The 26,696-nt window shown below is 38.8% G+C and overlaps 1 protein-coding gene and 1 non-coding gene across 5 annotated transcripts in view; both read right to left on the bottom strand.

The window, feature by feature from the left end:
- Nucleotides 1-4,257: 4,257 nt before the first annotated feature.
- The window catches only part of NSD2 (nuclear receptor binding SET domain protein 2), a 102,215-nt gene continuing 79,776 nt past the window's right edge, over nucleotides 4,258-26,696 (bottom strand). For all 4 annotated transcript variants that reach the window (XM_030023266.2, XM_030023249.2, XM_030023276.2 and 1 more), the window contains 13 exons: nucleotides 18,362-18,493; nucleotides 17,190-17,313; nucleotides 15,935-16,135; nucleotides 15,084-15,263; nucleotides 13,862-14,018; nucleotides 12,322-12,527; nucleotides 11,768-11,871; nucleotides 11,230-11,499; nucleotides 11,018-11,134; nucleotides 9,073-9,214; nucleotides 8,241-8,347; nucleotides 6,418-6,622; nucleotides 4,258-5,508 (listed from right to left, as the gene is read on the bottom strand). In XM_030023266.2, the coding sequence (XP_029879126.1) occupies nucleotides 5,240-5,508; nucleotides 6,418-6,622; nucleotides 8,241-8,347; nucleotides 9,073-9,214; nucleotides 11,018-11,134; nucleotides 11,230-11,499; nucleotides 11,768-11,871; nucleotides 12,322-12,527; nucleotides 13,862-14,018; nucleotides 15,084-15,263; nucleotides 15,935-16,135; nucleotides 17,190-17,313; nucleotides 18,362-18,493 (2,214 nt within the window). In that variant the 3' untranslated portion in view covers nucleotides 4,258-5,239. The remainder of the gene's footprint in view (nucleotides 5,509-6,417; nucleotides 6,623-8,240; nucleotides 8,348-9,072; nucleotides 9,215-11,017; nucleotides 11,135-11,229; nucleotides 11,500-11,767; nucleotides 11,872-12,321; nucleotides 12,528-13,861; nucleotides 14,019-15,083; nucleotides 15,264-15,934; nucleotides 16,136-17,189; nucleotides 17,314-18,361; nucleotides 18,494-26,696) is intronic.
- Nucleotides 9,359-9,489, bottom strand: LOC115347802. Its single transcript, XR_003925614.1, has one exon.

The raw sequence follows: 26,696 nt of genomic DNA, 5'->3' as shown, positions 1-26,696 counted from the left end.
ATTTCTATTTTATAGGGATTATTTCAAATTGTGTAGGTGTTTGTGTGGCCAGTTGACTCTTCTCTTTTTAAACTCGTCATTTGCTGTATTTTCCCTATCATGTTTTTTTTTCTCACAGTGATGTTTAGCTTTCTGCACCTAGTCCTCATGGCCATTTGAGGTCTCACCAGCATACCAGGCACTCAGAAATGCCCATCAACTGCAATGGAGCCAGCCTCAACTGCTCCATGAAATCAGTACCTGGGGTCTCTTAACCTTCCCGTGTTGTTGTCTTCCTTCTTCTCCTACGGTGAAATTCATACACATAGTAGGTGTGCTGCGTAAGCCCAGACAGACCAGCCAGCTGTGACCCTTCATCACAGCACTGTGCTTCACCAGCTCTACCAGTGCTAGTAAAAACAGTATTTACTATTAAAAGATCTATGCTTTTAAATGAATGTGCACTGAGGTGGAAGCAGGTGTTACTCCTCCCATTAGTTTTTCCCTGGGCTAGTGCAGCAGCAGAGTCAGCTGAAAATCCAGCTGGTGGGGGTTTAAGTGGTTGCTGCCCTCAGCTGCTCATTCTTCTCTCCCCAGGGGAAGTGTAATAATATATAAAAATAATAAAATGTATCAGTTCTCTGATCTCTTTCAACTACGTCAGATGAATAAATGCATGGGAAGCGAGGTACATCGTCCTCTGTGGTCAGACAGGTTGCCCAGAGAAGTTGTGGCTGCCCCCTCCCTGGCAGTGTTCAAGGCCGGGTTGGATGGGGCTTTGAGCAACCTGGTCTAGTGGAAGGTGTCCCTGCCCATGGTGGGGCAGGGGGGTTGGACTAGATGATCTTTACAGTCCCTTCCAACCCCAACCATTCTAGGATTCTATTCTGGGTCAGCAGCAACATGGACAGCACCTCTAACCATACCCAACCACAACCCTACTGCACAGCACGGGCAGAGCTCCCCCCGTCCTCCCCACTAGTCTCTCTTACGCTGTCGATTTAGTAGACAGGCATTAAGTAAGTTTCTCAACTGGCAAAAACCTGTGGCTTTTCACAGGAGCAGCAAAAGGACACAATCCTGATGCAGTGCACCAGAGGATCTCAGCACAACAGTAATCCATTCGTATCAAAGCAATTTTCTGAAATGCTCTTTATAAAAAAAAAAAAAAAAAAAAAAAAAAAATGTAGCTGCTGTCAGACACAGGAGATTCCACCCATGAAGTCAAACCAGACCCAAAGAAAAACCCATCTGGAAAAGCAAAACACAGTCAAATTCAGACCTGACCAAGCAGGAACAGGACAAGTGACAGCTAAATGAACCCAAGGGAACAGAACTGGTAGGACTGCATGACTCCAGCTCAAAGTCGTTAAAGCCTGTAAAATTATGAGCAACAGAAAACAGCGCTGTAACAGGAAAACCCGTGCTGCAAAAAAAAAATCCATATTTTTATGATAAGTAATGCTGCGAAAACAAGCCAAAGCACAATTGTTATCACCTCCATATAAGCCTAAAACATTATTTCCACGGGGTCTCTTAGGAAGTCTTGGAGTGTAAGTTTTCACTATGGAAGAACAACATACCCAGTTCCCTCGCTGCCAAACCACGCTTCCTTAGTATGTCCCATTTCACTTTTTTTCTTTAAAGAAAAAAAATTGTCCCCAAAATAACTATATAGAGCTGTTTTACAAAAAAAGAATTAGCAACTTTTTAAATAACTAGGAATAAATTTTAATATTTAATAAGACACTGAAGTTTCTCAAGCAGTCAGACATGGAATAATGTGACTCAACAATGTGGAAAAATCCCATTAATACGTCTTTCAAGATACTTCGCTTTTCCAAGTAATTAAAAAAAAACCAACTAAAAACTGACCATGAACACAAAGCTATTGAACAAAACAGACATTTAATTTGATTATTCTTCCTAGACTGTATGAAAATACATCTAACATATTCAACTGAAAATTGTTTCCATGCTTGCTCATGTGATAAAAGAACAACAAATTCTGAATTTGGCTATTGTGTACCAGCTTTGAAGAGTTTGCTGGAAAAGGAAAGACATCTTTCTACTTCGATGGGCAAGCACTAAGTACATAATTTAATGCCACATAATATGCCATACTTAGATGTTATTTAGATGAACTTATAACAGAAAATCTTTCAAGCTGCTGAATGCTAAAAAGTATTGAGTTGCATCATGAGAAAGCTTAATTTTTCAAGATTGTTTTCCCTTCTATTTGAACAGTGGGAGAAGGAAAACAGTGAAACAACTTTTCTTTTGTCTTCTTTTTTTAACAAAACTTCAGCCTATTTTCCCAGTGCTGCGGAGAAAGGTACAGAAGCCTTCATTGAAAAACACGTAAAAACCACCTTTCCTGATTCAGATACTAAAATTCTACCAGATCACCACCTGAGTGACTTAGCTGAGCTCATGGGGTTACATGGTCAGTACATATTAAGGGAGAACATGATCCACATTTCTTTTAAAGATCAATCTCCAAAGTATGTGATCAGCAGAAGAAATGAATTCCTAGCAACTCAAAAGCAAACTCCTAGTTTGCAGTCTCACTGATGCAAGCCTTCATTGGCCCAAAGAGCTGAGCAGTAAAAAGCAGAGAAGAGGTAGAAGGAAGCAGAAAGTCAAACAGCCACTTGCTAAGATCTGTTTGCGTAAACTTAACGTTACGAAAAGAGCGCCGAGAGGGATTGCTTTGAACGCCAAAGTCTTTATTTACCCACAGACAGATACAAAATGGGTGGCTGTCCTGCATCCTGCCATACTAAATGTGCTTGTGAGCCCCCCCGAGAGGCAGGCAGGGAGTTGTAGGCTCCGCGACCGATCTTAAAACGGATGGTGTTACTGCGGCAGTGCCAATCAGTAACTATTGGAGATGGTGGCTTCTGGAAGTGGGTATCTGCCTCTTAGGACCTGGGGCATAACTGTTCCAGGGTGCCAGAGCTGTTACACCTATATATGAAGAGGGAAAAGCAACAAAACAACTAAAAAATTAACAAATTATAGAAGCAATGGAATGTAAAGGTAAAATTTTATAATAACTTATTTAAAGGTATTCTTATAAAGCCTTCCTTACATGGTATAGTATTCAAAGAATGGTCCCAATGACATCAAATTCCTTCATTTTGTTTAAAAGCAATGAGGAAAATCTTTCTGCTTTACTACCTGATCTCACCTTTCCTCCCCTCACAAACCAATATTAGAGAAACATACATAATATCATTTTTTGGTTATGATTTTAGGCACAGGCCTATGCTTAAGTCCTGGTATAACAAGTATCTAGAGCAGAGGGAAAGTTTCCCTCAAAGTCAATTAAGAAATCTTGATTCTTAGCTCGAGTGCAAGGCTTGGCATACCACTTCAAAAAATGCAAACATGTAACACTTCCCCCTATTTTGAATGGTGCTATTTTTTCAAAATTATTTGAAAAAAATTAACCTTCCAACAGTGTTTATAAAAATTGATTAAAAGAACAAAGCAGTTTGGTCACAAAATAGAAACCAAAGAGTTCAGGATAAGGCAATGCTACATTTAGAACCTCTTTAAATTAATATCTTCTAATAAAACCAAAGTTTTTACGTGTTGGGAACAAATGGGGATTTCGATAATTCAAAAAACTAAATCTGCAATCAAATCCTGAAGAAATACTTTGGAAAAAAACATACACTCTCATGATAATAGCAAGGCTTCATTTTCAAAAGGGCTACACAGAGTTTCTGCACTATTAAAGGCAAACTAAGCTAGAACATACACAAATTACTAAATGGACATGAAGGCGCACATTGTGTTTACATAGGCTAGATAACAATGGCACAAGTCAAAACTTACTTGTAACGCTGCCTAATCACACACCAATGACATGCACTGGGAAGAAAACAGGTAAAGACATTTTTCTTTACCGTTTTTTCCTAGTTCTAATATTATTTCCATCAATACTAAATCTTGTATATTTATCTCACTGCAAGTGCGAGAACCTAACAGGAGCAAAGAATTCAAACCAGTTTTGCTGACACAACACAGTGGCAATAAGAGAGTTGAGAGCAGAGCTCCTAAAAAAGTAAAGAATAATTTCAGTCTGCTGAGTAGCCAGTTTCGTACAAACTTTATCAAAAAGAAGAGAGTCAGGATAAATTTCACATTAAAATTGTTCCTTACGTGCTTCTTCAAAAATCTATTTCACTTTTAATTAGTTGTTTTGAATTTAGTTTTTGCACTTTAGTCAAGTTTCACCTTCTGTTTCATTCATGGGGTTTTTTTTTGGTTCCTTGTTGGGCATTTTTTGCATTCTCACAAAGTTGTAACGCTTGGACTCCAAGCATTCAAAAGAAATGTTTGCCTCTGTGTTTTGCTTGACATTAAGGGAAAAAAAAAAATCAAGTAATTTTTTCAAATAATCAGTTTTGTAAGATTTATTTTTATTAAGACACAAAAATCCTGGAGTATTGGGCCTAGATTGCAAGACAATATCCCTTTAAATCCAGATTTGTACAGCTCTGCAAGATCAAGTGACTTCGATTTTGCTGGAATGAAATACAGGAAAAAACAGTATAGAAAAAAATCTCTTACAACGTAAGATTTCCCCTCTCTGATACAGGGTGTGCCTCTCCCACCATGCACTATATTTCTTGGTGGAAGGATATTTAAAAACATGTTTGTTTAAGAATCATTGGAGAGCTATTTTATAAGAGCACAAACAAATCGTTACGTGTGTGGTTATAGTGAGATACGCACCTGGATCATGAATGGCATTCAAGCACTTGCTCAAAAACACACAAGGCAAGCAAATCTCATTGGGACCACAGATGAAGCCGTTTCATACTTAAAAGGACTCGAGAGCTAATAAATTCTTTCAAGGATATACTTACTATTTTAAACATCTGTTGGTTGACAAATACTACCTCAAAAACCTATGGTTACGCCTACCTGGTTTGATTTTAACCTACCTCCAACGTGAAAGTATTTTGGAGGGAACCTTTTACATTCGTAACAATTCAAGTGTAACTGTAATGCTGAGTAATAAGTTTGGTTTGTCCTGAAATTTTCTGAACTATGCAGTTCGTTATCAGTGCAGAAGCAGCAGAAGACTGCTGTGGTTGGCTCAGTGGATTTATAAAAACAAAACAAAACAAAAAATCCCCCCCCATGTAACCTTTACAGAATATATGTAAAATTGTGTCCTTCCCTGGTCATATTCACAACTTATCTACAAGATAGTGTTGGCAGTAGAAACTGCAGTCCATGACTATTTGCATTCAGCTCTCATCCATCTGTTCCTCTGCTTTCTCTTAGGCTTCAACTTGTTCAGTTTTTTGCGGGGTCTCTCAGTCTTCTGAGTTTCAACAGAATCCACCCCGAGAACATGTTCAGAGCAGCATAACTGTCCATTCAACATAGAATTTAGTACTGTCCCATCTTGGTGTTCCTTGCAGAAAGAATTTGGGCAAAAGTGGCAGAAAGAAACAGACGGTTTGCCACACACATCACAGTGGTGCCAAGGACACTCCCACTTTCCTGCCATCAAAAACAAAGAGCGCATTAGTGGGGAGGAAAACTCGACACCGTCTTTTAAAGAAGTTTTGTGTTCTAGCAGCTGAACAACGCACAACTTTCCTGACAAAGGAAGATGAGACAGCAACTACTGGGGCTAATCTCAAAATGCTACAACATATTTCTAAAGCTCAACTGGCAGCAGTAAGTAGCAGACTTGACATCCTCTCATTTAAATACAGCAGTCAAGTCCAGCTAGAAGAAATTATTCAGGCTTTACTCGATAGCTTTTTACAGAACTTGTAGGCTGGTAGAGTATCCAAACACCCAGTCAACTGCTGCCTACCATTACAACGCTCACCTGTTTGTTGCAAGTTTTGCTCAGGGATGGCTGGTGTGCTTTACCTACGGACGCTCTTTTGTCCCAGCATATCTTACCAGTCATTGTTTCACTTGTTTCTGGGATAACAGGCTTTGCCTGCTTCACTTCTTCATATCCCACCCGACATGGCTGACTGGAACCAGGTAACTCCTGTGGTATCCGGAACTGCAACCTGACATGTGCTGCCTTTAACATTTTCCTACTCGCCTTGTTCCAGATGCTACTGCTATTCTTTTGGCTTGAACTCAACTGTTCATGCGCTTCTTAGATAAAATCAACTTTCCTGTGACAGAGCCACAGTGCTCTTACGGAGTGATGTACTCAATTACCTACATTTGTAAAACAAAAGGCTCATTTTGCCAGAGAGGCAGGAGGAAGGCCATAATTTTGTCTCCATACTCAAGAAGAGCTCCTACATGATGCACAAACGAAGTTCTCACCATACGAAAACAATGTTTTCAAGATGACACTCTTGACAAGGTTTCAGTGCAATAATAAGTGAGGTACCTGCACAAGTTATTTACGTAAGTTTAAGAGGCAAGCTGACTCACCAAAAGGACGTTTCACCAAACCAAGACAGGAGAGATGATAAGCTTTAGTACAAGATTTCCTGTCACACAATACCAGCTGGCCTCCATCACCACAACGGAAACAATCATCTTCAGATTCTTTCTTCCCTTCATTTTTCGTTCTGCGTCTCCGTGTTCTCTTTTTGGTCTTTTTGCCTTTTTCTTCTGAGGCATTAGTGGAAGAATTCTAAAAGAGTAAGATGCAAATCTGTAAATGCCAGTTTTGCAATGGAAAAATATTACACAACCTAGCAAAACTGTTGGCATGTCTGGCAGACCATGCCAGGCAAAAATTTGACTTGGTGCAGACATGTCCAATGCCTCACCACACCTATCTGTGTTGACAATGAAACCACACTGCCCCTTGGGAATAGTCATCTGAAACCAGATCTTGTCCCTCCAATCCCTTCCTACTGGAAAGCTCTTCCACTTTCTTACCACTGAGAAAAGGTCTTCCAATTTCCAGTCTAATCTACTTGTGGCCAATTTACCCTCATTTTGTTTTTGCACCACCAATCACTTCACTTCAATATCCATTTTTCTCTTCCAGTTGTGTACACTCATGCTGGAATTACTAAAACCAGCCTCCACTTCTCTTTGAGGAACAGACAGCAGAATTGCAGGAACTGTAGCTGTGCCCATAATGCTAGAAAGAATATACCAAACCTTATCCCTATTTCAGTCTGACATTCTGCTGCTTGCACTTCAACTCTCCTTCACCAAATCATATAAAATTCATTCTGGGTGTTTTTTCAACATCCCTACCATCATTCCCTCCCCCTCACCCCAGTGATCATTGCCTACTTTCTTTAAAATTAGCCCATTCTATCTACCAATGCAGACAGCTCTGCAAAACTGAACTGTAACATCTCATTTCTTCATGGCTGTCTGCGTAAATTGATCACCAGCTTATGTGAAACCTCACTAAGCCCATCCCTTAACAAAAACCGGCTATGCGAATTCTGGAGATTTTAAGTCCACCCTCTGAAGTGCCTGATACTGAGCAGTGTGAAAGACCGCATGAAGGTGCAGCCTTTCTACATCCACAGGTGAGATTTTTTTCTCTTGGCAATGTATTTGTGCCTTCCCTCAAACTCCCATGCCAGCCCTTCAGGAAGCCCCATCAACTTCTGCTGAATTATGGGTTTTACATTAACCTGACATGAATCATACAGTTAATTTCTTGATGTAATTTGGTATCATTCAAAACTCACCATTTTTTATTCTTCAGTTCAACTAATTTTTTTTTAACAAATCTTAACAAAATAATCATACTTTAAGGTTTAGATGGGGGAAATATAAACTGCAGTGTCAGAACAATCTCACTGACTATAGTTAGGCTCGTTCTTAGTCAGTTCCTACCTCCTATAACCCTTCCCCTCCCCATACTTCAAATGGGACAGGGAAGGTTATTCCTTCTGCAAGCCCTTTTTTAATATGCTTTTGATTCCAGAAGCTAGCACCAGTACCTAGCAATATTTCTTATTCAGGACCCAAAGTAATTAATTTCTCATAGGAGAAAGTGGGAGAAAATATTTTAGGGTGTTCCCAAATCCAGTATCACCTGCTGTACTATTACAGCATAAAAATGTATTCTTTAGCACCAAGGTTATATTTGGCAAAAGAATGTTTCCATCTTCCCAGCAAGGGAAACAGTAAGCTTTTTCCTCAGAGGACAGCTAGCCTCTGTTCAAGCAGCATTAACCCTTATCATAACATAAAACTGGTCCACCAACACATACCCCAAAAGAAAAAACAAGGCTAGTAGACAAGACACCTTCGAAATCTCTTGATATATTACTTGCCTTTGGTCTGTCCCCAAGAAATCCACTGCAGTTTGGGGCACCACATTTGCAGACTGTTTTTTCATTGCCCAGACAGTCGAGGTTGTAATTAAAAGTCAGCTCTGTCCCTGAGTGAGAGAAGACATACCCTTTCATTATGAAGGACAAGGTAACAAAGTCTATCAAAATTATTACAGACAAAAAAAGGTTTCATTATCTGTCTTCTGGTTTTGTACTTGCTTGCTGATCTATTATCATAGGATTTTCCCCCTCTTTACTGCTCATAAGCACTGACAATGATAAACTAGATGCCAGCAGAGCATGATGTCTATGCAATTACATTTTAAAATAAATTGGTTTGACTTCACAAAACTGTGCATGTGTCTGGTCTACACACACACACATTATATATATCTATGTATCTATACAGCTAGAAAGAGCTACAGATAGATAGATATATGTGTGTGTGTGCATGTGTGTACACAAACCAGAACATACATACTTTTAAACAGCCTCCTACATCCACTCCTTAAGCTTATTATCTTCACTTGAAAAGATGCATTAGTACTATTAGAGATCTCTAAAACAAAAACTATGCTCTACAACATGAAGTGAATGCAAGGATACTAACTAAGGGGCTCTTTGGTGTTCCCTTAGAAGCAAGCAACAAAAAGCAGCCGTGGGACTCACTATTAAGAAACATTAAAGGCAGATCACAAAGCATCTCTTCCGCGTGCTAAGTTCTCTACAAAAATATTTGCACTGAATCAGTTAATCCATGACCATCCCACTCATAACTGTGCAAAAGGTTTAACTTAGGGTATTAAACCAAAACCAACATAAGCTGATATACCTGCAGGAATATCGCACACAGCAAACAGGCCGACACGAGTGTCTCCATTTACTGTCCATTTTAGAGTTTCACAATTTGGTTGGCAGCTGTGATTCATAAACCGAGAATAGTTTCCTTTGGGGCCAGCATCAATAATACGGTCCTGGAGATCAAACGAGCAACAGAATGAATGTTTTTTCTCCCCCTCTCACACACACGAAAAAATTTCCATAAATTATTTCAGTAGTTGCATTCAAAACAGACATGGTGTTGCTACCCAGAAGCACACAAGCAAACCGATGGTATATGTTGTATTGAAAACTGTAGTGTCTCATGTGGCCTGGAATGTGACACTCCCAAAGCAATACTTGTGCTCTAGCTCACATTTTCCCAGAACCCATCGTAGCCACACGGCAGGATAAGTGTTCTTGTGAGCACTGTGGTGGTCATATTAAAGGACCCCCTCCCTCCAGAAAGCCTCAAAACTCAAACTCAGTCCATTTACCTTTTACTTTGCATTCACAAAGCTGTGATGCATTTACAAATACTGTGCTTTACAATATTTACCAAGTCACTGCATGATTACTTGCAGAGATTACCAGTTTCTCACCAGCTTGCTTTCCCCAAATCAGCCTGGTTTAAACAAAAACAAGCTCTTGGTAAACTAAAAAATCCCATCCCTACACACAATTGCCTTTTAATTTCTATCTCCATCAAACATATCAGATATTAACAAAATAAAATAAAGTCTTGAAATAGCCAGAACTGTGTTTCTTTGCAGAGGTGCTTAAGAAAGCTTTGCTTATTTATGAAATAGTATTATAGTTTCCTTCTAACTCATTTTTATAACGCACATGTATGATTGTCATGACTATGTGCACATACATCTAGCCACTCTAACTGCATGTGCAGCTCAGTCTCATAATTTTTGCAAGACAGAACCACAATGAGCATTTATTAACTACGGCAAGTCAAACACATGTTCAGTTCAGATATTTAACGCACTGACATTGTATGTCAGTTTAGCAGAGGGGTGAGAAACGTAAGTGTTCAAAGGAACATGGTTTCATCATTCTCAGGTGATAACTCCTGTGCAGGAGCTCCCGTGTTACAGGACTAATGAAAACAGTAGCTGTGGAAATACGGAGCAGTACAGTCTCAGGCAAGAGAAAGGTGATTAGGACTGAAAAAATATGCAGGACTGACAGCCAACTCTTGTTTTTCTCCTAAGTAGCTGTTTGGGGAATGAAGCAATATAATATATATTATCAATAACCCCTACTGTCTGGGTTCTCCCCTTTCTTCCCCTTCTCAGGAACAAAATACTCAGAGGTGTGCACACAGAACCACAGATGCTGGATTAATATGCTGCATTAATTAATCTGCTGGATTAATTTGCTGCAGAATCAATTTGTGGAGTGCTGGCTGGCTACTAATGCAGATAGTGCTTTCAGAAAAGAGTTTCTACAAAAGCACAAGCCTAGTCTTGCTGTAAACAAAGAAAGGGACAGATAGTTGCAAAAAAGATTAAATGCCCAATATAGGACACAGCCTCACAACTATATTCCACACCACTCTCAAGTGACAATTTTTTTGTTGTTGTTGAAATTTTAGTGAAAGGATTGCTAACAGTAATTCTTTCACCCGTATCATTACCATTTCCCAAAACTTCATACTTCCTTTTAAGACTAGGCAGTTAAATACTTTTGCTGTACTTGATTTCAAGCAACAAAGCACAATTTATAGACCTTAATATATACTTTATTACGTTACGCAGTGAGAACTAATAAGATGCATTATATATATCTAGAATGGAGAAGCAGGCACAGAAGATACAACACTGCGAATATTTAATACTGTGGAATTTCAAAGGTAGCAGAGTGTCATACGAAGGTGATCAACAGAAGGAAAAGAGATCAAAATAATGTTATAATTAAACAACGGGGAAAAAAGTAACATACTCTACCTTATCAATAGTAAGCATATAGAAGTGGGTAATGTCATTTTCATGTGCATATTTGATTCTTGCCATACATTCCTCTTCATCAATCAGCTCACCAACATACTCATTCACAAACTCTCCCTGAAAGATACCAGGTATCACTAGTAAAGTATATACCAAACCCACAAACAACATCACAAGTCACCAATTCTTTTCTAGGCAAGAATGATTCATACCTTTTTAATGTCCCTCTTAGCGACCAGACCCCAACCTTTCCCATCAGTTTTGATGATCTTTGTCTCAGGGTATTGACGTTTTGTAAAGCACTGGTTTTGGCACCGTTCTCCCGCTGGACAAACTTGTGGATGGCATTCGTACATCAGCATCCGATTTAGGCACTCAGAATCAAAGCCACAAGGGTTTTCATCTGTGGGTTTGCAGTTGCACTTGGGAATCTCAGAAATGTCAGCAGTATATATCTGCACTTTACCACAAGGTTTGTTCACCTGCACAATACATTAAAATAGTTCAAATATCACTTTAAAACACTGGAATTTATTCTAAGAGTTATTGCAGTGGTTACTGTAATACTGTTAATTTGTTTTTGCAACGCTAGATGTTCCAATGGAAGCAAAATTTCCTCATCTCATGACTGTAAAAGCACAGTCACCAGCACATCATTACAACCTCTCCTCCCCATCTCACCACTCGGCTCTTCCTCTCCAGTGCTGGCTTAGACCTTTGAGTATCCAATGTAATTTCCTCAAACTTTACCTTAATATGCTTGTATGGTGGAGGTTTACGTTCACTTTCTTGGGTTTCTTTGGCTTCTCGCTGTAGCTTTATTTCTCGAAATCGAGCTTCAGCTTCTTGCAAAGCTAGAAAAGATTGTCGTATCAACAGAAATGCTAAAAAGAGGATTACTTCCTCAAGTTGACTTGCTCATTCCCATGTGTGTTAAACAAAGAATAGCCTTCTACTTCCTAGTCCCACCATTCAATTTTCTTGCAAAGAATGCTTCTGGAGTGTTAATTCTTTTAACAAATGTGTCAATCCTACCCTTTCTGTCTCCCAGTTACACTCATCATTTCCTTTCCGGAAATTAAAAAGCATCAGAAATAATTCCCATTAGACGCTAGTCTTCTACAAGCCATGCAAATAATGCTTTCATTCAAAGTTAGTAATAGTGACTGCTGCCCAGGACACCAAAACATTTTTTTAAGTTCAATCTTGTAAAACAAATGTACAAAAACAGAGCCAAGGCTATGTGTGAAGAAAGTAAAGCATGCATATCATGAGATTATTTTTGTTCACTTATAGCTACGTACCATTTTTGAAGACTTTTCCAATTCCTTTGATCCCCTGGTATCTACTCCCTCTGTCTCCCTCCATATAAGGGAACACCCGTGCTTGGTGCGTCCAATAGTAATCCTTAGAACCAAAGAAAAACACAGGAAATTCTCCGATTTCATGCTTCATTTTCTGGATATTTGGGGGAACGTTTTTCGGATGGCAAACTTCTGCAGGCCACCATCTAGCACAGAAGTACAAATAAAAAAATACAGCGTTTCAGTCAAGCTCTTTTTGCAAGAGACAGTTTAACAAAATCACCCTAAACAGCTGTCCTGGTTTCAGCTGGGATAGAGTTAATTGTCTCCCTAGTAGCTGGTCCTGTGCTGTGTTTCTGAGCTAGGTATGAGAAGAATGTTGATAACACACTGATGTTTTCAGTTGTTGCCAAGTAGTGTTTAGACTAAGTCAGGGATTTTTCAGCTTCTCATGCCCAGCCAGCAAGAAGGCTGGAGGGGCACAGGGAGTTGGGAGGGGACACAGCCAGGACAGCTGACCCCAACTGCCCAAAGGGGTATTCCGTAACATGTGATGTCATGCCCAGTATATAAACTGGGGGGAGTCGGGCTGGAAGGGATCGCTGCTCAGGAACTAACTGGGCGTCGATCGGCGGGTGGTGAGCAATTGCACTGTGCATCATTTGTATATTCCAGTCCTTTTATTATTACTGCTCTCATTTTATTAGTGTTATCATTATCATTATTAGTTTCTTCTTTTCTGTTCTATTAAACTGTTCTTATCTCACCCATGAGTTTTACTTCTTTTCCTGATTTTCTCCCCCATCCCACTGGGTGGCGGGGGGAGTGAGTCAGCGGCTGAGTGGTGCTTAGCTGCTGACTGGGGCTAAACCGTGACAACAGCAGTAACTGATTATTATTTCCAAGATCCAAGTGGATTTAAAATCCTTTCCTCCCCCCACTCACTAGACAATGTGAGAAGACAGGACTAGAAAAGGAAAGCCTGACACTCAGATCTGTGGGACTTTTGACAGCCTGCAAAATAAGCACACACATAAAGCTCCTTGCATCTGGTTAACAAAAACATCTTTAACAAGGCCTGCAATCACTGTAATTGTCAAAGATCAAGAGACAGCCGATAATAGCTATTAATGCTTTCTAGGATAAACCCCACCCACCTTTATCTCACTCAAATCTCAATGAAGTGTAAAACACTGACAACCTGAGTGACTTATCTCCCAGCCTGCAAGGTAGTAATTTAGCCAATTACAAGTTATACCAGCTTAATTATTTGAAGAGATCTCTGAAACAAAAGGGGTTGAAGGCTCATACACTGGAAGCAGATGTCAGAAGACTAGAAGGAGTCCTGTATGGGTAATGCCTTGGCCGAAAGCAACAGTGAAGCTATGAGTCTTTGAACTTGAATTTTGCAAGGGGTCCCTAGTTCACAGAGGAATGAGAAATATATGTGCAGCAAGAAGGGCCGACAGAAGCAACCAATTGTATGATCCTTAATTAAACATGTCAGTACTGTAAAACAGAATAAATCCCTTCATCAGACCTGTAATTTCCCAGTTTAACCCAAATAATATCCTGGAAATGGAGCTTCTTTCCCGCCCTGCAGTCATTGCAGTACCAGCTCCCATCTGGCATTTCAATGTTTAAACAGTCTGGGTGAAACGCTGCAGGACATGACTCGCAGCACAACAAGCTTCCTCCTTCAGACAAAAAAAAAAAAAAAAAAAAAAAGGAAAAAAAAGAAAAAAAAAGGTTGAAAAACATCAAGACAAAAATAAAACTTTTGCATTCCAACCAGGTTCAAAGCAGTGCGATACATATGTGGTAGGTTCAGTTAGAAAATAAATAGTTAAAACATGCTGGCCTGCAACAAATACATGTCGTTTCATTGTGTACAAAACCCAAAAGATCCTTACTAATTTGAATGCCTGGCAGACTCAGATTAGTAATACATACAACATAACAAGCAAGCTAGCGATAAAAAAGCCAGAATAGTGTACCGCAAATTATAATTACTTTGTTTTACTTTAATGACTACAATATATTTAACATAGTTTAATATATATTAATATTTCACTGTATGCAAAATTTTAACAGCAGATTTATCATTTTTTTTTCCTGGGGGGAGAGGGAATGAGGCTGTTAGTTTGTTCCATGAATTACCAAGTGGAACGTTTGCTGCAGCTTAAAAGCTGCTATGCTGCATGTTAATTTGTTAACAAATCAGGTAAACTTTCACTGCTACAGTTTAATCAGCACTATGCATTTTGTGGTTCTCAGTAAGAAATAAATTTATTGTACAACATAAACCAAAACACCCTTAATTAGTGGCACTCCCAGCAACAACTAATACTGATTCAATTTACTGTCTACTGCTAAACTAAAAGCAACTCTTAAAATATTTATGTTTTAATATTATGTATTAACAATAAAGAAATGCAAAAAGCTTCAGTACATTCAACACGGGAAAGAATAGAGAAATGCTTCTCATTACGTGTCTCTGGTAAAGAATTAAATCAGGCTTCTGGTTGCTGGACAAAGTCCAAGTAAAAACATTTCTTAATAAATTATATCTGCAAAAAAAGGATACTCAAAAACTTGATGCAGCACGAGCCAACCTGAAGTTATTTCTATATCTAACAGAACCTGACTTAATATGCCACATTTCTAATAATTTTCTATAAACAGATTAGTAAAATAAAATTTAAATTGAAGAATAAAACGTTTTGATGCTGCATTTATGAAAGAGTTTTACATCAGTTTACCTTTTGAACACACAAAGCACCAGCTCACATTGACATGCGCATGATGACTTTTTCCTTTCATGGCAGTGAAATGATTCGTACAAACAATGCTGTTGGAAGCGATGACTGCACATCCCGCAGCAATGCAAACGTCTCCAGCATGGTATGCAACAGGACAGCGAACACAACGCATCATCTTTCCTAGCAAAGCAGAACACTGCCATGTTATTTTTGAACAAAACTGATTTATTATTTGACCTAAAAAATGGTAGTACTGCCTGAGGTAGCCTATAAACACACAAAAATATATCAATTATGTTTTCAGTCTGCATATATGCATTTAGCAAAAACACTGAATTAACAAAGGTTTTTAAAGAACGCTACACTGAATTTAAAGCACTATAATATTTAAATGTGAAGGCTTTAACTATGTACACCGGGGTAGACAAGCTTTCCTCAGTCATGCAATTTTGTCTACAGATGTTGCCCAAAGCTAAAAATATGCACAGAATCAAATGTCTCCACATTCGGCGAGCTTTGCTGCAGTATTTGTACATTCACAGGTCTTGCCCTCACTGTGCTCAGCCTGTCTCTCCCCATCATACATGCATTTGAGATTTCATTCTCTTTGGAGAAGAAAACATGGTTAACTATAGGTAATTGAAAGCTGGTTAAAAAACAAGAACACAAGTAAATACTAATGTTGACTAGAATTATTCAATTATTATTTTTTTTTAAATTCTGAATCAATCAATAGTCCATGCATGCCTGAAAAATTGCAGCTAGCAGCTATTAAATGGACAGATTCCTTACCTTAACATACCATACACAGACTTAATTGATCAGTCATAGAAATGTAAAATGAAAACTACCTTTTGAAATTCGTGGATGTGAGGGGTTACTAACATGACAACTTAGGCAGCTGTGGAGAGGACATCGAAACCCCCTGTTCTCAAACACAGTAAGATGAAATTTTTTCACACAAGCTTCATGGTAGAATTTTCCGCAGTGGGATACGACACAGCGTTTCACATCTGCCTTTCTCTCTTTACACACAAAACACGTATGCACACCTAGTGGCAAAAGTAATAAAAATAATGTAACTAATTTTTCATCCAAACATGTGAATTTAAAATGCTCCCGTTGTGAGTTTTTATTATGCATGGGGGGAGTTGCTTTTGTTGTGGTGTTTTTTTTTTTTTTTAAACAAACTCAAATCAGATTCTATCATTTGATGCAGCAATCTATTTTGCTTTAACTCTTTAGTGTCACATACTAATCTGCTCAGATACAGATGAAATAAAGTTACAATGCAAACCCATTGCAGTTGAAGTGTACACAATGACACCCAAAGCCTCACTGATCTGCTTTTACGTTCTTATTTATAAGCCTCAGTACAGGATGACTGTGAATTTCTTCTTTTTTTTTTTTAAAGCAATGAAATAGGATGATGGGTTGTCTGTGATCCTGTGAAATTTGAAGTAGGTCCACAAACCAAAGACAAGCATCCTCTAATCTTCTCTCTGGACCGCTTGGAACAGCTTTATTTTGAAGCAGCCTTGCTCCAACAAGGTTTACCACGTGTACTGGACTGAGCTTATAAGCAAGAACGCAAATCTTTTATGTAAAGTTTTAAGATTAAGAACTTCCAAGCAGTTATTATAGGATTAAAAGCAAATGAAATTAATAGCAGACTTAATTATAAGGTAGTCTTTTAATAGGAAAAGCAAAAGATTGATACACACACACAAAGGACTGAAAAAGGACTTAAACGTTTCACTTGCTGGTTTTTTTTTCTAGGATTTCTTAATTCTTTGTGACAGACTTAAAATCTAATCTGTAATTGTACTCAGAGAGCAGATATTCTGCAATTATTAAGGCAATGGAATTCAGACTAAATCAGCCAAATTGCAAGAGAGTTCTCACTGAAAACAGAGTGAGCTTTCTAAAACATGGCACACTTTAATAGTACTACATGAACTCCCACCCTGCCAGGCACCATAGGATAAACATGGTTTCTCCAAAAACAAATACTCTGTCCCGGAGGATTTCCTAGAACAACGTATGGGAAAACCACAACTTTTTTTTTTTTTTTTTTTTTTAATTAATAGAAAGGGACAAACTTGCCTGATGTACATTCACTACAAATGAATTTTCCTGCTGGTCTTCCAGAGAGCCCAAGGCAGCTTACATGAAAAGCTCGATAGCAAAGTCCTTCACACAGCAGGAGATCACCTGTTTTTTCACACAGCTTTTACAACACAAAGGCATTGAATGTTAAAGAAAAGTTCATATGTGGAAAAAACTGTTTTCTTTATTCCTTTTCATATATTGCTCCTCAAAATCTCTTTTCCCGTTGTTGAAATCAAATTTAACAAGATAATTTTACAAACACCATCACATGCCCTAGCTTCCAGTCGAAACAGGTAATAAGAGTCATTAAACCGCTAGAAATATCACTCATAGAACCACCGTTCTTGAGTAAATACAATCTGACAGAAAAAAGGAAAAGAAAAAAGCCTTAAGAAATCTTCCCTGAGCACACTGATGCATCTGAGTAGGGTTAAAAAGCATCCTTATTTTCCTTTTCCTTGGCAAACGGGAATTAATCTAGGTGGCACAATGATACTTCTGAGTGGTTAGCAATGACACATGCATAACTAAAAATGAACCAAACAATAATGCTGGCGGAATTTAAGGGATTAGCCAACATTTAAAGATAGATATAACCTCATCATCACTATGTACAAGAAATGGAAATATAACTGCTCACCCAGTCTCACGGAAAAAAATTTGATCTGTCCATTTGTACTGTGTTATCATTTCATAATCTAAGAACTCTTCTAGAATAGTTTGAGAAAGCTTTTTGCTTCCAGTTAGCATGCCACACGCACGCTGCTACCAATGCACCACTGCAATCTCTGCTGCACGCAGAAGCACAAAACCCACTGGGTTTTACTTCCTGCTCTTTATTAACAGATAAGCGAGCAGCTCTTCTCAATCATTTAACTAGTTACCTGGCAACACTCACGCACTTAATTCTGAGGTACAAATTATGCTTGTCTTGGAGATCTGGAAACTCAAGCAGAAAGGCTAAGTCACTTACTGGAGGTCAACGAAAAAAATAATTAGGAATGAAGAATTCCATGTACTGGCACGGCACCCTCATCACTAACAGACACCTCAGACACACATGAGAAACCTGTTTCTGGCCTAATATTGTCATTTTCATATTTAAAATGACCTTTTCTAGGAAACCTCAGAAAACATGGCTCGCTGCCCCAGCTAACATCTCTCACCTGACACACATATTCTTTTTTTGTTCCTGCTCCTCGCTCAGATTTTTTGGATGATATAGACACTTCAGTCTGAGTTTCATCAGCACTTTCATAGGGAGACTCTGACCGCTCATCTCCTTGGCCATCGGAGATCTGAAGATTAAACATACGTGTTAGAGAAAGCAGTCATGTATGGTCAATTTTGTACAGAATAGCAACTGAAGGAAGCAAACAGACTGCAATTCAGACTAGCAGATTTACGCACACTCTTTCGGTTTTGTTTCGCCCACCTTTAAAAAAAGCTTGGTTAAAACCAGAGTATGCATTTGTGGAAGTCTCATCAAAAGGACTAGATAACAATCAGCCTCACCAACTCAACAGCAGCCAAACCAAAACACCAAAATTTTGTAATGTGGCATTTTATTTCTACTCAGTTCTGTAATACAGTTAGCTAGAAGTGCCTAGCCAGTCACACAGGGATATCCTCAAATCCCTTGATTAAAGTTTGAATACGTGTTTTATGAGACACTAACAGTTAATAGTAGAAAGAAATTTGGTAAACTTCAAGCTGCATATGAAAGTCTCTGACCCAAATATTCTCCAAGTGGGAACAGTATATAGAAGAGAAGAAGAAAGAAAAATGTGGCTTTCTGAATATGTTTAAGGAACGTTATAGCCAACAATGAATTCAAAATACTACAGAAGATAGCCCTGTTATGGATAAATCTTATAGAACAGATCTAGATGTATGGAAGATGAAGGATTTTTTAAAAGATTCATAATTTACTTTAAAAAACCCAACCCAAGTAACATATTTAAAGGAAAATACAGGGCAGTTTTCAGTTCAATAGAATTTAGGGAGGGAATACACAATGGAGTAATTTATCTTATCTCACATTACACCAGAAGATGCAGAATTTCATATTGTTGCCCCCAGATGGTACTCAGTGAGTTGTGTTTCACTAAGTACGTTCTCCAGGAAAGCATCACAATTTGGAATTGCAAAAGAAACCCGCCACTTCTCTTTGAGCTTGTTCTAATGGTTATTCACACATACCATCAAAAATACTGCCTTATGTCCCTTTGAGTTGTCTAATTGCAACTCACAGTTGATGTTGCATTCTCCAGGTATTTCAGCTATATTAAAAGTCCTCTGGAATCAGACATTTTCCTCCTGTGGAAGCATGCTGCAATTAAGCCCGTTACAATCCTTTCTGGTAAGCAAGAATATCCTCTAATTTTCTCCCTAAGGAACTTTTTCCAGCATCAAGAGAATTTTGGTGGGTTTTCTCTAAACCTTATCTGTACTTTAAAAAGGTTGTTTAAAAATCAGGCATGAGAACTGGAGGCAATAGCCCTTTACAAGTCTCATAATTACAATATCCAAAGCAAACCAATGTGGTACTCTTCTTCACCGCTTCCGTGTAAGGATCTCCCTAAGTCTTTTCAATACAGCACGGAAAGTCACTGTAAATTGCCGCAGTACTCAAGAGATCATTTTGCCAATAGCCGTTTGTCAGGGTACAGACACCCCACTTTATATGAAGAATTTGCTTTCTGTTTTCAGACATACGATCTCATATTTATCTACAGTAAAACATATTTCATTAAAAATGGCTGAGCTTACCAAGTAATGGAGACTGCTACGTGCAACCTCCCTATCAGCCAATCTCCATGTAATGTGCACAGTTATTAGAATTGATTTATTTTGAAATCAGAAAGAAAAATGTAAAGCCGAACCAGGCCTAGCATTAGTCTTTATAAAATCCCTTTAGAAACACTGGTTTTGAGCGATTACTTCTCATTGTTGCTGCCACCTAACTTGCATTCCTCCATTTAACATTTGCTTTCCTTGACCATGTCTAAAAATATTTTGTAAATTGGATCAGATTGACAGCTGTTGGCCGGTTGGGTTTTTTTTTCCAGATCATTTGCAAGGGTGTAAATGCATTTCCTCTGTGCAAATGCATACTATCAAAGTGATTTGTACCTACACTTCACATATGAATATTTCTACAGCTGGAGTGATTTGGAGGTTCGGCCCAACTGTTTTAGAAGTGATTAAAAGAAACTGCATGTAAAATCATTGCTTTGTTCAGGTACCAGGAAATCTCTGTCCCCTGGAAGGAGCTGTGAAATAGTAAACTGCAAATGCAACCTGAGTGCATGGCCAGGAGCAGCCAGTTCTTGCTGGGAAGGGGCAGATAAAGAAAGGTAGTGTGGGAGTTTGGCAAACACACAAAAACATTTTCCCTTATGGTTTAAGTAGACTTACACACATGCTTATTTCTGTTTAAACTATTCCCACAGAAACATTAATTAGTATAAGCAGCGCGCTGCTCTAACGTTTTTTGTACCTCATTATGTTCCTGTTTCAACTAGCCAAAATTAGTCGTGTTTAGAAAAGAAAAAAAGAAAAAATAAGCAGGAAGGTCTTAGATCTGTACTTCTTTTCTACTTAAGCAGTCTTATGTTAACTTGACACTATGGTTGTCCCCCAACTTTTCCCCACACCAAAAGTCCACCTAAAATCCTGAGAAAAACCATTTGTGCGGCACGCCTTAAGAGCTAAGATAGTCTTCTTTCCAGCAGCAAAACTATACAGTCTTGCCCTTGAGGAAAGCACTCTTCTTCCCCCAGCTCACTACTTTTGAAGGCAGAGCAGAGAAACAGCATGTATCCAGTGACAAATACATTCAGTCACAAGACAATAAGGTTTGTTTCAAAGCAATGGTCTCCTAGCTTTTCTTGGGTTTATATACTCGTAAAATGTTCAAAGGAAGGATGCAGGCCTCTATATGGAAAGGTAACCCTATTGGCAGATGACAATTATTCAGAAACCCCCTAGATAGAGGTCACAAAATCCCAGCCATTTGCGAACCATAGGTTGACAGCCATTTTCCTACAGAACTGAGATTTTACTGCCTCAGAATTAATGCACCAGCCCTTCATTCAAATGAAACGGTTACTGAGCCAAAAAGGAGCAGCGCTGGCAAGAATCAAACTCTACATCACAAATGCAACCACAAAACCCAAATTCTATCAGCCCATTCAAGATAAAACTTGGCAATTTACACCCACCTATAGATTAATGCCAGATTTCAAGCATGAATACCAACACACATAGCATGAACGAAATACCTTTAGTTCATCAACCGTATGGCTACCAGACTGAGAATCTTTCAAGATCTCTCCTTTACGGCTGTCAGAAGCCTCACACACTTCACAAATCAAATGCTCTATTAACCACCAGTTTTGCACTAGACAGACAAGCCTGGATACCCGCTGACGGCTGTTGCAACTCCCAAGAATCAATACGTTTGTCAGAAGCGCAGCGATACGCTTCTACTGCCTGACGCCGGCTGCTGCTGCGGACCGCATCTCCTGGTCCCTGCCACCGCCACCAAAGGTTTGGCCATCCCACCCAACAGCCGTGTCACGTGTAACTCATGCACTGCCCGCATCCACTCCACCACCATCTGAGATTTCACGCTGGCTAATTTTAGGGGGCTAATAAAGGGGGAGGCTAGCAGATTACCTCTTATAAGAGAGGGAAGCCTTTCTTCAGGATAATTCAGAGTCTGACCCTAATCTTCTCTTATTTTTATCTTGCAGAAGGCAAAACACTCTCTACCAGCCATCTCCCTTTGCAAATAACCCCTGTTCTACATAGCCATCTTTTGCGAAAGCTCCCCTCCGTGAAGAGGGCCAGAATTCAACACCCCAGCTCCTGAAGTTATCCCAGAACAGTTGATGGAAATACCAGGGAAGCAAAACGAGTGTCTGTCCCTCCAGGCCCGCGTAGAAGAGGCGGAGACAACCTTCACCTAACGTTTCTCAGAGAGGACTTACAACCTAGTGACAGGTACAGCACGAGATGGTTGGGAAAACTCTATCTGTACCCCAAGCAAGCTGTAGCGGCACGAACACGTTCTGATTCGCCAAGGGGACAGTTGAGTTTTGCAATAAAAATACCTTTTAACAGTCGCTAACTAAAGATGATTTACAAGACGATTGCTAGAAATCAGTTCATGCTGACGTGAAACACAGCCACCTCTAAAATTAAACATAATGCTTCTGTGGTTTAACACAACTTTCCGTAACGGAAGGTCTAATACTTCACATACAAGTGCCCAATCACAGCATTCAATAAAAATCAGCACAGGTTCTTGGGGGCTTTTTTTCCTTAATTCTTAAGTTACAGACATAAATCTTTCCCTTGTGATCGTGCCAGAGCTTGTCTTGTCCTTTTGTAATATAATCTCCATAGCAAAGTAAATTGCATGTAATTAACTCTTCTGATATTCAGGCCAAGGTTCAAAGTAATCAACATTTAGATTAGCGGCAAAACCTGTTAATTTGTAATTTGTAGCGACTGCCCATTTGCTATTTTATTCTGTTTTACATTTTGAATAATTTCTTATTTCTCATAAAGGCAAAGTACTATTTTTAAGAGTGCAAATTTAGGGGAAAAAAAGCAAGGCTTCAGATTTATAACAAGTGACAAGTTTCTGCAACGAAATGGTACCCGAACTCTATAATCACTTCCACTTTTCATTAGCAATTACCGATGCACGAAGATACCCTTCTTCTGCTGAAGTTAGTATCATTGCAAGCACCATCAAACTTTACATTTTGCACATCAGTCAGGCTTTCCTTCCCATTTCCTGCAATTATTGAATGTCAACATTATTTTGCGAGTACTTGCCTGTAGAGGCTTTCACAACGCACTGCCTGAGCACTGAGCAACCGGGGTGGTATTTCAGAAATCAAATCCAGCTCTTTTTACTGGAAACGGCACATCTGCGTACACAAGTGAAAGGGAAAAAAACTGGCCTAAAAACCAAAGCACGAGGAGCTTTGCTCTTCATTTGGGCTGGGCCAGAATTTACTTCAGGGATTAATGAGGTTTAGAATACAGTTGCTTGCAGAAGCGACAAATTTATGGTCAGATTCCCAAGGTAATCTTTCCTTTCCCACAGGTATCAGTTATTATTCACTACTCGCACACGTACGACTTGAAGGGAACATGTCAGGACATGTGACTGCATTTTTCCAAGTTCTCTGTAGCTTTGTTATTGGAAAAACAGTTAGTGAGTCAAACTGGGACAAGATTTTGGCATCTCTGTAAATTCTTTGCGTTCAGTATTATATTTTTACCTGTGAAAAGATACAAATTGTGGCAATGTGTCATTAGTTTAAGAATTGGGTCTACTCATCTCAATGTATTTTGATCATACATCTTATACTACTACTTTTTTTTGGCAATAGTTACTCAGACCCACAATGGTACAGGAATCAGCATATCAAGACTGCATATCCCCAAAGTATTTTTAATTTTCTTTTGAACTATATGCTAAAATTCCCTGTTCACAGTAACAAAAAAGAGCGTTTAACGGATTCTTTCAAACATTGACCTATTTTTAGAAAGACTATGTAAGAATGCTTATAAAAGCAGTCTTCAGCATTAATTCTTAACTGAATGAAGATGCTTTGCATACTGCAATATTTGACGTATAAAGCCAGATTACACCAGCAACCACCACTGAATACTGGGTAATTGTTTATTTGCTAAATATAAGGATGAGATTTACTTTTTTTTTTACTGCTTCCTACTACTTCCACCTGTTTTGTGCAAAAGGGATATACAATGTGCATACAGATGCAAGGACTGTTTGTGGAATAATGGAGTTTCCTTCTCATGATTATGTTGAGTAAATAAGAATTTGTTTTTGATGGAGGCTGCTAGGCAGTCTAAGAAAAGAGGAGGAAATGTGTGCAACTCCATACATTTAAAATAAGACTTAAGACACTAGAGTATTAAAAGGAATTAAATTGAGTCAGCTACGTGCATTTTGTGAGTTTATATATTCTTAATTTTGTCTTTTGATTGAAGCTCTCAAAAGATTAAGGGGGGGGCAGGAAGATGAATTGGCAGAAGCATTGTGTACAAAAGCTCTTCTCAGATGTTTTTCTTACTGCAAGATTTTCCTCAGCTGTAACACTGTGTTTCAGTTAACTGCATAGTTCACTGCACCACCAGTTCAAGCATTCAAATGTGAAAGGATAAGCACTAACATAGGGAAACATTTCTCACACCATTCAGTACATCTAAATGTTGAGTTCAAGTCTGCAACTTTTTAAGCATTTTTTGCAACCAGGTACCTGATTCCAGTCTCAGCCACACACCTCAGCAGAAATGCGAGCCAATTCTTCATTCCCTCTGGCTTTAAAAAAAAAACAAAAACAAAACCAAAAAAATAAAAATAAAAATAAAAAAATTCGATGCAAGCTGGTATGTACCCTCAGCTTGCATATTTCTACAACCACGTGGGTGAACTTTGCAAATGGTATTGTTAGTTCCACATATGGATGGTTGAAATTTCACTTATTAAAAAAACCCAAACGATAGGTACTGACATATTCTCAGTTGGCATCCAATCATACTGATATACAAGTAAGGATAACCTGGAATTTAAAAATTCAAATGATGCTGTGTTTCGAAGAAGCAGGTGAGGATGAAGTGAAATACTTATGTGGACATTTGCTCCATCCACTCACCCACTTGAGGAAAGAATTTTTTTTCCATTTAAAATTTTCTACTTCCTTTCAGACAGCTCTGAAATCAAATAGTAAATACCAGTGCCAGCAAAACCATCACACTATAATTCCAAGGAAAAAGAGGTTCAGAAACTCTAGGTCCAAAAATAAATGGCTGTACTCATCCAATCTGCAGCCCAAGAATTTAAGAAGTTACCACAGTAAGAACATAAAATGCAACTGTTCTCCTTGTCAAGACTGGCACTCGATCAGCTGTTGACCTGGCTATTAAGCATGCTTTTTGCTTTAGGCTTAGGATTAAGTCTACACTTTTAAAAGACGATCTATAAAAGGATCTTTGCTGGCTCAATGTTATCCTGGGGGTGGGGTGGTTGTGTCTTCTTCCTTCCCTGTAAGTACCTCCTGGCTAAAGGATGTCCTAAAGGACTAGAACATCAGTATTTGTTAAGGCAAAAACTCACGCCTCATGGAGCAGAAGCAAGTTTCAAATACTATTCACTGTGTGTTAGCAATTGCAGTGAACAACATTCACGCTTCTGTGCTTATCAGCTTCACTAGGACTTCTCCTCTCCTAGATCCAATTCAGACAAGCTTTCCCTGCCCAGTGTTTGAAGGTTCAAAATGAGTTTGGAAATTTTGAGTGAAAAAGTTGCTAATGTTTATGCATCTATGGTGCTCACACTGGAATGGGCTCCAACAGTTACTACTCCACCAGTCACATACCTTTTCAGACTTTTCTGGCTACCAAAGTGCTATTTTCATTAAAAAAAAAATTCTTCCTCAGAAAACTCACTTTATTAACTCATTCAGTCTTATAAAACCATGTCTTATATATGCTTGCTTAACAGCACTTCTTAAGCATTAAGAATACAAGCTTTGGTCTTAGTCATATTCAAGACAACAGTGGTGTTCTGTCACATTGTGCTTAAACAGTTATAAAAACAACTACAGGGCAAATTTTTCCAGAGACAAAAAAATTAACCCTCCCTCTTTCCCTTGTTTTACTCAAGCATCTCTTGTTTTATAATCCCAGCTGTAGAACATCAAATTGAAACAAAATCCACTAAGTATACTTATTTTAGAGCTAGCGGTAAATACAATGAAAACAAAGCATGGCAGAAAATTATTTCCTTCTGCTTTTTTGTTTGGTAGGCAAGTCACCTCCACAGCAGGATCAGTGGGATCCATAAAAGAAAGGGCCCACAAAGAGTGACCTACCACCTTTTCAGTTGTCTTAAGACACTCACTGGATAAAGTGGCATCCTCTCTCAGGTCATCTGCTATCTTTAACAGATACATCGCACCTTTTTAGAAGCATTTCGGAAGCATGTTTCCATGACTTCTGAATGCTGTCGGCTGTTGAGTTCCACTTTGCTTAAAACTAAGGACACTGCTACAAGCTCAGACTTCCTGACATGACTTCAGAGTCAGTGATTGCTATACCACAGTCATCCAGGAGGAAGTGGTCTGGTCTGGCTAAGAGCCTTCTCTAGAAACCTTGGAGTATGCACGTTCTGATAAGCAAACTCTTTAGTCTTTCCACAGACAAACCCCAACTGCATTTTTTTTTTCTTATTAACAAAATCTCAGCGGCTAGAGGGCTGGTTTTTTTTTTTAATCTAAGCACAACTTATGTAAGAGTAAGTCAATAAGCAACATACAAACAACAGATCAGACTGTATTCAAAAGACAATCTATCGTGCACCCACACGGAGACAGAAAAACTGACAGAGCCAATTGAGTTACAGTTAACATTTCCTTTATTTCAGTATAAGAATTCCTGAACTGAATGAAG

This window comes from Aquila chrysaetos, chromosome 1 (genome assembly GCF_900496995.4).
Source record: "Aquila chrysaetos chrysaetos chromosome 1, bAquChr1.4, whole genome shotgun sequence".
Lineage (NCBI taxonomy): Eukaryota > Metazoa > Chordata > Aves > Accipitriformes > Accipitridae > Aquila > Aquila chrysaetos.
This window is presented reverse-complemented; position numbering and strand designations above follow the sequence as displayed.